Source organism: Triticum urartu, chromosome 1A (genome assembly GCF_056163025.1).
Source record: "Triticum urartu cultivar PI428250 chromosome 1A, HENAU_Tu73, whole genome shotgun sequence".
Lineage (NCBI taxonomy): Eukaryota > Viridiplantae > Streptophyta > Magnoliopsida > Poales > Poaceae > Triticum > Triticum urartu.
In genome coordinates, this window is record NC_141873.1 from 49,216,236 (window position 1) to 49,229,777 (window position 13,542).

General features: G+C 46.4%; 1 protein-coding gene across 1 annotated transcript in view; it reads left to right on the forward strand.

The window, feature by feature from the left end:
* The first annotated feature begins 6,263 nt into the window (after window positions 1–6,263).
* The window catches only part of LOC147989883 (uncharacterized), a 134,007-nt gene continuing 126,728 nt past the window's right edge, over window positions 6,264–13,542 (forward strand). Inside the window, exon 1 of the mRNA XM_087536455.1 lies at window positions 6,264–6,529. Within this exon, the coding sequence (XP_087392581.1) occupies window positions 6,264–6,529 (266 nt within the window). The remainder of the gene's footprint in view (window positions 6,530–13,542) is intronic.

Genomic DNA, 13,542 nt, shown 5'->3' on the forward strand with positions numbered 1-13,542 from the left:
CGAAAAAAATATGGTGAGATTATGTAAGGAGAGCATGCAGAAATTTAGAGTGATGGTAACAACTAGTGGATCGATGTTTTTCCATTGAACCAAAATAGCCCTAATGGATCGACGTGAATGTAATAAGTGACGCTACAAGTGTACAACCTCTTTGCCGTAGCCGTGTCGACCTCAGCATCATTGGGTTGGTCGCTGAAGCAGTTGAGGCAGAGGTGGCTATCGGAGGTGTGGAGGAAGATCTGAGGAATCTGTAGACGGCGTCCAGGGCACTGCTCTGTTGTGATGGATCGTTCTGTCGTTGGAGAAGCTCCGGTGAGCCGTAAGACGTCAAGGCTGAAGCAGCACAAGACAGACATCGTCAATCTCAAGTGGGATTCTAATAGCATCTCCAATAGATGATGTAAAATGGATGTAAAATTAACATCACAAAAAACCACCTGACTACAATAGATGAGGTAAAAATTGTTGACTCTGAACTTAACTGTCGAAACTGAAATTTACTGTGGAATCTGAATGCTACTGTCGAAACTGAACGCAATGGTAGCAGAGAGGCACTTGACATGTAGTTTAGGGAGGGGCTGCAGTTCATCTTCAACCTGCACCCCCCTGAGCCGCCAGCCACCACCGGCCAAACCGCCGGCCCCAGTGCCGCCTCGCCGCCCCGAAACAACTCGCCACCGCCGCCCCGGCCAGCCCTCTAGCCCCCCACCCTGAACCCTAAGATAGATAGTGGGGTACCTCCCCGGTGAGCCCCCGTCCCCGCTGTGGGTGGTTCTTTCTTAACTCCAGCGAGCCCCCCCAATCCCTGAAAATCGACTGACCCAAAAGTCGATTCAGTCGACTGAAGTGTGGCTTAATTGGAGCAGAGCAGCAGCATGAGCGAGGGGGAGAGCAGCAGCAGCTAGGCGAGCGAGCGATCGAGCGAGAGTCGGAGCAGCAGCAGCAGATCCAGCTGGTATGTACGCCGCCACCGAAGGGGCCTCGCACTGGGGGAGAGTCGCCGTGGAGATGTCGCCCGTGGCCCCGACTTCAAGGTAGCCGCTCCATGGGGGTGCGGGATGGAGCACCGTCAGCGCCGGGAGGTTGAGTTAAGGAGAATGTGCGATGCGATGAGTGTACAACCTCTTTGGTGGCGCCGAGTAGGCCTCGGCTTCATCCGAGGAGTCGGTGAGGATGCTGCGGTTCCGGTGGAGCAGGTTAAGGCAGCGCTGTGGGGATGGAGCAGCCGCGATAGACGAGGCGATCATCGGAGCAGCTCCTTGGAGGTGGAGGACGGGGCGGCTGAACCGGCGGGACGGCGAGATGGACGACGGATCCTCATCTGGGGAGGTGGATGAGGGACGTCGAGCTGTTGCAGTGGACGACGTCGTCGGGGAAGAGGCTCCGGCTGGGTAGCGGTGACGTGGCAGCCGGAGGAGGGTGGGGTTTCGCGGCCCTCGAATGGATCGAGGTTTCAGTGAAAAAGAAGGATGAAGTTGACCTTGCTTTTACTATTGCTTTGACTTGTCTTTATCTCCATGTGGATGCCAGTTGTTAGAACTTCAGCTTCGCTTCAGTCGCCTTGATTGATTCAATAATTGCCGACTGGTTTAAACAATATCATCCGTCGAGTGATATCTCTGACATGAGATCTTTGGCGTGATCGGTTGTGTAGGATCCCGGATTTCACGGGATTCGAAATTTTGGTGGAAGCGCGCCAGGCGGAGCGCCCCGCGGTAAGTGGAGTAGATAAATAGGACTTTCCGATTTCCACGCCACCTTTTTCGCCACGTATCCCATGTGCGATTGTTGGGGGGGATTTGACAGGAGCGCTCGGGCCCACTCGTCAGCCACTCAGAAGCAGGCCTTTAAAAGCGGCGAGGCCGAGGCGTTTGTACTGTGCGCGTCCATTTCCCTTCTTCTTCCCCTCGCATCTCCACTTCGTCCAGCCTATCCACTCTCAACGCCGCTGCTCTGCCGCCATGGGGAAGGACAAAACGGCGGAGCTAGAGCCTACGAAGAAGGCGACGGGGGCGGCGAAGAACAATAAGATGAATCGGGGGTCTTCATCATGCTCGGGCTGCCGTCGGGTTGGATCCAAGGAGACTGGATCCGATCTTCGCTTCGGCAGGAGGACTTGGATGATATGGCCGAGCTAGGGCTGATCGTCCATAAGTCTGCGCATCTACCGAGGGGGGAAACGAAGCCACAGCCGCGACCGGGTGAGTGTGTTCTGCTCGCCACCCATGTCGACCGCGGCTTCTCGCTTCCACCACATCCTTTCTTTCGAGGTTTCCTGAATTTCTTTGGTGCCCAACTCCACCATTTCACCCCCAATACCATCACATATCTTGCCGCATTCATCTCCATGTGTGAGAATTTCCTGGGGTGCCGACCGCACCGGGGTCTTTTCAAGCACATCTTTACCATCCGATCCCAAAATGTGAAGAAAGCGAACTCGAACGACGAGAAGGCCCACGTTATTCAGATGTGTGGGGGTCTGGGCATTCAGAAGAGGAAGAGGAGTTCTTTCCCCCCGATGACTCTTCCGGAGTCGGTCAGGGGCTGGCAGTCGACCTGGTTCTACTGCCAGGACATCGCGACCCCAGGCCAGTCGACCGGGATCCCCCCTTTCTCTTTCGACCGTGTTCGAACTCCATCTTCATTGAAAGTGACTGCTAGTCGAGAAAGTAGTCCAACTGATTAACCAAGGTGTCACCGGTATGGATCTGCTCGAGGTGTTCCTCAGTCGGCGGATCCAACCTCTCCAAGCTCGAGACCACTCCATGTGGATGTACTCCGGGGTTGGTGACACCGCTCGGGTTCATCTGGAGGAGGTGAAGGCCAAGATAGTGGCCAAGTGGTTGATGGGGATCACCGGGAACAAGGACAACCCCAGGGGCGCTAGGAGAGTCGACCCTTTCAGCGACAGCAACCTGCCAAACAAGGTCTGGTCATCATAACTGAATTTTTGAACGCATTTTCCAACTGATTGTTGGTCCGACTGACTAATGATCGATCCCTTGTTTTGCAGATCTACACGGAGATGTATTTGATGCCCAATGGTGAACAAGCTATGGAGCAAGACTAAGAGGGCGAGGACAACACTGAGGAGAGCGGCGAGTGGGAGTCCCCAACCGACGATGATGATGACGAGAGCGATGAATCGGACGATGAGGAAGTGGCCGACTCACCGCCTCGTTCTGAACGTCGATCCAAGCTGCGCCATGACCCCGCGAGCAAGCGCGACAAAGCAGTGGCGTCGAGTGTTCCATCTCACAAGCACGTTCGGTCCTCGACTGCAGAATTGACTGAGAAGGTCACCAAGCAGCCCAAAATTAATCCTTCGAAGGCTCGGAAGACCTTGCCTAGAATCAAGATGGACGTCCCTGTTGCTTCCGGGTAAACGTTTTTCTCGTATTTACTTGTTCCAACCGAATTTCCTGTTCCGACCGGTTTTCTTGTTCTGACCGAGTGGGTGATGAACCTGTATAGCCCGACCTTAGCTGCGACTGATATGGATACACTAGTAGAAAACAGGGCTTTGGTCACGGGGCAGTTTTCACATTAGTCCCGGTTCAGTCAAGAACCGGGACTAACGTGAGCATTTATCCCGATTCGTGCGGCTAAGGCATTAGTCCCGGTTCACCTGGGCCCTTTAGTCCCGGTTCGTGCCACGAACCGGGACTAAAGGGTGCGATGCCCATTAGTCCCGGTTGGTGGCACCAACCGGGACTAAAGGTTAGACCTTTAGTACCGGTTGGTGCCACCAACCGGTACTAATGGGTTTTGAGGCATTAGTACCGGTTCATGGCACGAACCGGTACTAAAGGTCCCATTTTCAAACTCCCCCCCCCCCCGTGGACCGCCTTTTCAGTTTTAGAAAAAACAAAAGAAAATGATGGAAATGTCAAAAAAAATAAGTTTCCCATGTGATATGCGGTCTACTTGTTGGGAAAATTTACAAATATGAATTTCGACTTTATTTGCAAAATCTCTCTGGAATTTGTAAAATGGGCATAACTTTTGCATACGAACTCGGATTAATTTTTTTATATGAAAAATCATCTACTCGAAAAGTTACATCTGAATTTAACAGGGGGATCCTCGTTAAACATTTTCAAAATCCTCAAAAACCTAATAGAAAAAAAGTTACGGGGCTTATAAGATCTAGAGTGGAAAAAATCGAAAAAATTACTAGTCAAATCTGGTCAAACAGTGGTCAAACTGTCGTCAAACAATGGTCAAACTAATTATTCTAGAATATTAGTGTTACTAAATAATTATTTCAGTTATTTTTAATTTTGGTCAAATCTGGTCAAACTGTGGTCAAACTAATTATTCAAGAAATATTAGTGTTACTAAATAATTATTGTTTTTTTAAAACAATAGTTTCAAACTCAAACAGTGAAATGTGTCACTTCATGCTCAAGCAAAACTCAAACAGTGAAGGTTAATAGGATTGACATCTTACTATTGTCAGGAAAACAACAAGTGCAGACTTGGAAACGAGAGAGAATAGAACCCGGAAGTTAAGCGTGCTCAGGCTGGGGGAGTGGGAGGATGGGTGACCGTTCGGGAAGTTAGATGATTTGGAATGATGAGGGGTGATTAGAGGATAAATTGAGCAGTGATGAGGGGTGGTGATTACACACTAGAGGTTAAAAAAATTCAGAAATTTGAAAATAAAAAAAAATTCAAAAAAATTTCAAAAAAATAATCATAAAATTTCCTTTAGTCCCGGTTGGTGTTACCAACCGGGACTAAAGGTGGAGCTCCACGTGGTCGCGCCCTTTAGTCCCGGTTCGTGTAAGAACCGGGACTGAAGTGTAAGAACCGGGACTAAAGGGGAGAGGCATTAGTACCGACCCTTTAGTCCCGGTTCGAAAACCGGGACTAAAGTGGCCTTACCAACCGGGACAAAAGCCCCTTTTTCTACTAGTGATATTGACAAGACTCCAGCCGACGAGGAAGCTGACGACGCCGTCACCTCCAAAGCCAGTAAGTCTGCCCGATTCGAATTCATTTGGTCGACTGGATGGTTCGTCGGTTATCCTTATGGCTTTCTCTGTTTGTTGCAGTTCCATGAGACATTGTTGTGCTCCCGGACGATGCAGAAGAAGTACCGCTGAGAGGGAGGAGGAAGGACAAGGAAGTAGGCGGGAAGGCGCCTGAAGTCCAGGTTCCTCGGTCGACTGTGATGCCTGGGATGACAGTTGAGCGATCGACAGATCCGGCTCGAACCAACGTCACCTTCACTGTTCCGCTGTCGACTGACTGCCCCTCAGGATCAGCTGCTCAGACTTCTGCTGCACCGATACAACTCCCTGCGTCGGATCTGGTGGCTGCTTCGATTGCTCTGCCTTCATCACTTTTTACTGCATATCAAACTCCGGACGATCCACCGGCTGCTGCCAAGGAAGCTCTTCGTCAGTTGAATCTTGTGATGGGGCAAGTGAATGTGGTGCATGAGGCTAGTCAGGCAGCCTTCAACGCCGGAGCTGCTCCGCAAGCCAATGTCCAGGTTAGTGGACTTCTGATCGACCGTATTTCTTGTTTGATCACCCACTGGGGAGTGGCTGTTTTGAAATTTTATGTCTCTTTGTGTCGATTCGAGCAGAATCTTTGCACTAGTGGGGGTACGCTGAGTGCACCCACTGGGTGTAGTCCCCGAGACCATAGTTGACTGCGGGAAGTCGACTGTGGTCTGAGATTAGGAACTTTTTTTTGGTTCCACTCGAGCTGGGCAGACCACGCCGAGTGGAACCAAAACCAGTGGGGGCATGCTGAGTGCACCCACTGGGTGTAGTCCCCGAGACCATAGGTGACTGCGGGCAGTCGACTGTGGTCTGAGAATCTGAACCTCTCTCTCTTACAAAATCAGTGGGGGCACGCTAAGTGCACCCACTGGGTGTAGTCTCCGAGACTGGTGTTGAATGTTTGATTCGGTGGTAGTCTTAGAGTAGCTATCATTGCGATGTATTTTATCTCTGTCGACTGATATGGCTTTAACTGCAGAAATCTTGTGATCTTGGGGCTCAGCTTTCTGCAATGAACAAACAGCAAATCAGCCTCAACCTTGATCTGGAATTGGCCAAGAAGAATCTCAAGACCACCCATGACGAAGTAGCTGCCATGGGAGGTAACCAATTGCCAACTGTATATACCACTGCTGGCATTTTTCCTTTCCATTTTTTGAACCGAGTGACTCCACTCGAACAGATGTATGTAGTGAAAACCGCCAACTCCAAGCCCGTATGAAGAATGTTATTTCTTTAAAGAAAATGAAGCAGGCTTTGGAGAAGAAGGATCAGGATCTTGCTGCAGCACAGAAGGAGGCGCGCGAGAAAACAACGCTTGCTGACAAGAAGCTTGCTTCAGTCGGCAAGTTAGAAGAAGAAAACTCCAAGCTAAAGACTGTTGTTTCTGACGCCAATCGGGAGGTCGAGCAACTGAAGAAGGACAAGGAGAAACTGACCGACGAACTTGGGAGTATCAAGGCCAAGAATGGCGAGCTGGAGTCTTATCTGGGCCAGCTTGCTGCAAAACTGCACTACAAAAAAAATACACTTCCGTGATGATACGTGTTTGTCACAGTAGGTCGCTTTTTTGTCATGCATGTACATCCATGAAAAAATTATGACAGAATCAAGATAGTCATACCTGTGCTGTCGTAGAAGTGTTCCATGACATTATCAAAATTATCATCACGGAAGTGTCCAATTCCATGACAATAAATCGCGCGTCACAGAAGTGCTTTCGTCAAGGGTGACCGACACGTGGCATCCACCGTAACGGAACGCCGTTAAGCTATCGGGTCAGGTTTTGGATCCGATAACCCGTTAACAGCCCCGACCAATGGGGATTTTCCAAGTGTAAAATCATCATTGGCTAGAGGAAACACGTGTTGGCTCATCGTTGGGACAGATGTCATCCACTCACCGGACAGAAGGCGCCTATGATACGTCGACACGTGGCACGGCCCAACAGTTGCCCATTCCTGTGAAAAGGCCGGCCCGTTTGACTTGGTCAAAAGCTGGCGGGCCGGCCCATGGAAAGCCTATTAATGGCCTGTTCTCATATAGCCCATTTGCAGCCCGCTAACCCAAGGCCCGTTACGCCCAATCCGAATTAGGCCCAGTAGCGTCATCTGGGCTGTCCAATATGATACCAGCCCGTTTTCACTTCTGGCCCATGTATAGTCCATGATGTCTTTCGGCCCATATGAGGCCCTTTGTAACTCTTGGCCCATTAGCGGCCCGTGCTGAAACTGGCCCGTAATGAATAGTGTATTACTTTACACCCATTAACGGCCCATGGTGAAACTGACCCGTAATGAACAGTGTATCACTTTATACCTATTAACGGCCCGTTATTCCGTTGTGCCATTTCCAGCCCAAGTTAACTTTCGGCCTTCTGAGGGCCCATTTATACTTGGGCTCATTTGCAACATTCGGTTACTTACGGCTCGTTACTGTCATTTTCTGCTTGTGGGCCAAATTCATCCCGTCATTACAGTCGGCCCGTTTATGGACCGTTAGTCTGTTGGTCCAATTTCATAGCATCACCAAATACGGCCTATTAACTGCCCGTTATGGTCAGCCCATAAAATGTACGATTTCCCTTAAACGCCCGTCTACGGCCCATTAAAGGCCCGTACAAGACCCATAAATGAGTCGGCGGCCCATGGATCCTACGAGACATACAAGGCCCATGGATCCTACGAGATGTAGAGGGCCCATGGATCCTACGAGACGTAGAAGGCCCATGGATCCTATGACACGTAGAAGGCCCATGGATCCGACGGCCCGTGAAGGGCCATGGTCGGGCAAATTGGCCCCCGTTTGAACGATATAGCATATTCAAAGAATTATCCTACTCAATACTATCACCTCTAAAATGTTGGGTTTCGTAGTAATTTCAAAAATTTTCCTACGCACATGCAAGATCATGTGATGCATAGCAACGAGAGGGGAGAGTGTTGTCTACGTACCCACGCAGACCGACTGCGAAAGCGTTGACGCAACGTAGAGGAAGTAGTCGTACGTCTTCACGATCCAACCGATCAAGTACCGAAACTACGGCACCTCCGAGTTCGAGCACACGTTCAGCTCGATGACGATCCCCGGACTCCGATCCAGCAAAGTGTCGGGGAAGAGTTCCGTTAGCACGACGGCGTGGTGACGATTTTGATGCACTACAGCAGCAGGGCTTCGCCTAAACTCCGCTACAGTATTATCGAGGAATATGGTGGCTGGGGGCACCGCACACGGCTAAGGAATAGATCACGTGGATCAACTTGTGTGTTCTAGGGTGCCTCTACCTCAGTATATAAAGGACCAAAGGGGGGAGGCTGGCCGGCCACAAGGGGTGCGCCAGGAGAGTCCTACTCCCTCTGGGAGTAGGATTCCCCCCCCCCCCCCAATCCTAGTTGGAATAGGATTCGCGGAGGGGGAAAAGAGAAGGAGGGGGCCGGCCACCTCTCCTAGTCCTAATAGGACTAGGGGAAGGGGGAGGCGCGCAGCCCATGTAGGGCTGCCTCTTCTCTTTTCCACTAAGGCCCATCATGGCCCATTTAGCTCCCGGGGGGTTCCGGTAACCTTCCCGGTACTCCCGTAAAATCCCGATTTCACCCGGAACACTTCCGATATCCAAACATAGGCTTCCAATATATCAATATTTATGTCTCAACCATTTCGAGACTCCTCGTCATGTCCGTGATCACATCTGGGACTCCGAACAACCTTCGGTACATCAAAATGCATAAACCCATAATATAACTGTCATCGTAACCTTAAGCGTGCGGACCCTACGGGTTCGAGAACAATGTAGACATGACCGAGACACGTCTCCGGTCAATAACCAATAGCGGGACCTGGATGCCCATATTGGCTCCTACATATTCTACGAAGATCTTTATCGGTCAAACCGCATAACAACATACGTTGTTCCCTTTGTCATCGGTATGTTAGTTGCCCGAGATTCGATCGTCGGTATTCCTGTACCTAGTTCAATCTCATTACCGGCAAGTCTCTTTACTCGTTCTGTAATACATCATCCCGCAACTAACTCATTTAGTTGCAATGCTTGCAAGGCTTAAGTGATGTGCATTACCGAGAGGGCCCAGAGATACCTCTCCGACAATCGGAGTGACAAATCCTAATCTCGAAATACGCCAACCCAACATCTACCTTTGGAGACACCTGTAATGCTCCTTTATAATCACCTAGTTACGTTGTGACGTTTGGTAGCACCCAAAGTGTTCCTCCGGTAAACGGGAGTTGCATAATCTCATAGTTATAGGAACATGTATAAGTCATGAAGAAAGCAATAGCAACATACTAAACGATCGGGTGCTAAGCTAATGGAATGGGTCATGTCAATCAGATCATTCAACTAATGATGTGACCTCGTTAATCAAATAACAACTCTTTGTTCATGGTTAGGAAACTTAACCATCTTTGATTAACGAGCTAGTCAAGTAAAGGCATACTAGTGACACTTTGTTTGTCTATGTATTCACACATGTATTATGTTTCCGGTTAATACAATTCTAGCATGAATAATAAACATTTATCATGATATAAGGAAATAAATAATAACTTTATTATTGCCTCTAGGGCATATTTCCTTCAGTCTCCCACTTGCACTAGAGTCAATAATCTAGATTACATCGCCATGTGGTTTAACATCAATAGTTCACATCTTTATGTGATTGGTTCACATCTCCATGTGACTAACACCCAAAAGGTTTACTAGATTCAATAATCTAGTTCACATCGCTATGTGATTAAGACCCAAAAAGTGATCATGTTTTGCTTCTGAGAGAAGTTTAGTCAACCGGTCTGCCACATTCAGATCCGCATGTATTTTGCAAATTTCTATGTCAACAATGCTCTGCATGGAGCTACTCTAGCTAATTGCTCCCACTTTCAATATGTATCCAGATTGAGACTTAGAGTCATCTGGATCAGTGTCAAAACTTGCATCGACGTAACCTTTTACGACGAACCTTTTTGTCACCTCCATAATTGAGAAATATTTCCTTATTCCACTAAGGATAATTTTGACCGCTGTCCAGTGATATACTCTTAGATCACTATTGTACTCCCTTGCTTAACATAGTGTAGGGTATACAATAGATCTGGTACACAGCATTGCATACTTTATAGAACCTATGACTGAGGCATAGGGAATGACTTTCATTCTCTTTCTATCTTCTGCCGTGGTCGGGCTTTGAGTCTTACCCAACTTCACACCTTGTAACACATGCAAGAAACTTTTTCTTTGACTGTTCCATTTTGAACTACTTCAAAATCTTGTCAAGGTATGTACTCATTGAAAAAACTTATCAAGCGTCTTGATCTATCTCTATAGATCTTGATACTCAATATGTAAGCAGCTTCACCGAGGTCTTTCTTTGAAAAAAATCCTTTCAAACATTCCTTTATGCTTTGCAGAATAATTCTACATTATCTCCGATCAACAATATGTCTTTCACATATACTTTATCAGAAATGTTGTAGTGCTCCCACTCACTTTCTTGTAAATACAGGCTTCACCGCAAGTCTGTATAAAACTATATGCTTTGATCAACTTATCAAAGCATATATTCCAACTCCGAGATGTTTGCACCAGTCCATAGATGGATCGCTGGAGCTTGCACATTTTGTTAGCACCTTTAAGATTGACAAAACCTTCTGGTTGTATCATATACAACTCTTCTTTAATAAATCCATTAAGGAATGCAGTTTTGTTTATCCATTTGTCGGATTTCATAAAATACGACAATTGCTAACATGATTCGGACAGACTTAAGCATAGATACGAGTGAGAAACTCTCATCGTAGTCAACACCTTGAACTTGTCGAAAACCTTTTGCGACAATTCTAGCTTGGTATATAGTAACACTACTATCATCGTCCGTCTTCCTCTTGAAGATCCATTTATTTTCTATGGCTTGCCGATCATCGGGCAAGTCAACCAAAGTCCATACTTTGTTCTCATACATGGATCATATCTCAGATTTCATGGCCTCAAACCATTTCGCGGAATCTGGGCTCATCATCGCTTCCTCATAGTTCGCAAGTTCGTCATGGTCTAGTAACATGACTTCCAGAACAGGATTACCGTACCACTCTGGTGCGGATCTCACTCTGGTTTACCTACGAGATTCGGTAGTAACTTGATCTGAAGTTACATGATCATTATCATTAGCTTCCTCACTAATTGGTGTAGTAGTCACAGGAACAGATTTCTGTGATGAACTACTTCGCAATAAGGGAGAAGGTACAATTACCTTATCAAGTTTTCTACTTTCCTCCCACTCACTTCTTTCGAGAGAAACTCCTTCTCTGGAAAGGATCCATTCTTGGCAACGAATTTGCCTTCGGATCTGTGATAGAAGGTGTACCCAACAGTTTCCTTTGGGTATCCTATGAAGACATATTTCTCCGATTTGGTTTTGAGCTTATCAGGATGAAACCTTTTCATATAAGCATCACAATCCCAAACTTTAAGAAACGACAACTTTGGTTTCTTGCCAAACCACAGTTCAGATTGTGTCGTCTCAACGGACTTAGATGGTGCCCTTTTAAACGTGAATGCAGCTGTCTTTAATGCATAACCCCAAAACGATAGTGGTAAATCGGTAAGAAACATCATAGGTCGCACCATATCTAATAAAGTACGGTTATGACGTTCGGACACACCATTACATTGTGGTGTTCCAGGTGGCGTGAGTAGTGAAACTATTTCACATTGTTTTTAACTGAAGACCAAACTCATAACTCAAATATTTGTCTCCGCGATCAGATCGTAGAAACTTTATTTTCTTGTCACGATGATTTTCCACTTCACTCTGAAATTCTTTGAACTTTCCAAATGTTTCAGACTTATGTTTCATCAAGTAGATATACCCATATCTGCTCAAATCATCTGTGAAGTTCAGAAAATAATGATACTTGCCGTGAGCCTTAACACTCATCGGACCGTATACATCAATATGTATTATTTCCAATAAGTCAGTTGCTCGCTCCGGAGAACGGAGTCTTAGTCATCTTGCCCATGAGGCATGTTCGCAAGCATCAAGTGATTCATAATCAAGTGATTCCAAAATCCCATCAGCATGGAGTTTCTTCATGCGCTTTACACCAATATGACCTAAACGGCAGTGCTACAAATAAGTTGCACTATCATTATTAACTTTGCATCTTTTGGTTTCAATATTATGATTGTGTGTATCACTACGATCGAGATCCAACGAACTATTTTCATTGGGTGTGTAACCATATAAGGTTTTATTCATGTAAACAGAACAACAATTTATTCTCTTACTTAAATGAATAACCGTATTGCAATAAACATGATCAAATCATATTCATGCTTAACGCAAACACCAAATAACACTTATTTAGGTTCAACACTAATCCCGAAAGTATAGGGAGTGTGCGATGATGATCATATCAATCTTGGAACCACTTCCAACACACATCGTCACTTCACCCTTAACTAGTCTCTGGTTATTCTGCAACTCCTGTTTCGAGTTACTAATCTTAGCAACTGATCTAGTATCAAATAATGAGGGGTTGCTATAAACACTAGTAAAGTACACATCAATAACATGCATATCAAATATACTTATGTTTACTTTGCCATCCTTCTTATCTGCCAATCACTTGGGGTAGTTCCGCTTCCAGTGAGCAGTCCCTTTGCAGTAGAAACACTTAGTCTCAGGCTTAGGACCAGACTTGGGCTTCTTCACTTGAGCAGCAACTTGCTTGCTGTTCTTCTTGAAGTTCCCCTTCTTCCCTCTGCCCTTTTCTTGAAACTAGTGGTCTTGTCTACCATCAACACTTGATATTTTTCTCGATTTCTACCTTCTTCAATTTCCGCATTACGAAGAGCTTGGGAATCGTTTCCGTTATCCCTTGCATATCATAGTTCATCACGAAGTTCTACTAACTTGGTGATGGTGACTAGAGAATTCTGTCAATCACTATCTTATCTGGAAGATTAACTCCCACTTGATTCAAGCGATTGTTGTACTCAGACAATCTGGGCACATGCTCACTAGTTGAGCGATTCTCCTCCATCTTTTAGCTATAGAACTTGTTGGAGACTACATATCTCTCAACTCGGGTATTTGCTTGAAATATTAACTTCAACTCCTGGAACATCTCATATGCTCCATGACGTTCAAAACGTCTCTGAAGTCCCGATTCTAAGCCATTAAGCATGGTGCACTAAACTATCAAGTAGTCATCATATTGAGCTAGCCAAACGTTCATAACGTCTGCATCTGCTCCTGCAATAGGTCCGTCACCTACGGTGCATCAAGGACATAATTTTTCTGTGCAGCAATGAGGATAAACCTCAGATCACGGATCCAATCCGCATCATTGCTACTAACATCTTTCAACACAATTTTCTCTAGGAACATATCAAAATAAACATATGAAAGCAATAACGCGAGCTATTGATCTACAACATAATTTGCAAAATACTACTAGGACTAAGTTCATGATAAATTTAAGTTCAATTAATCATATTACTTAAAGAACT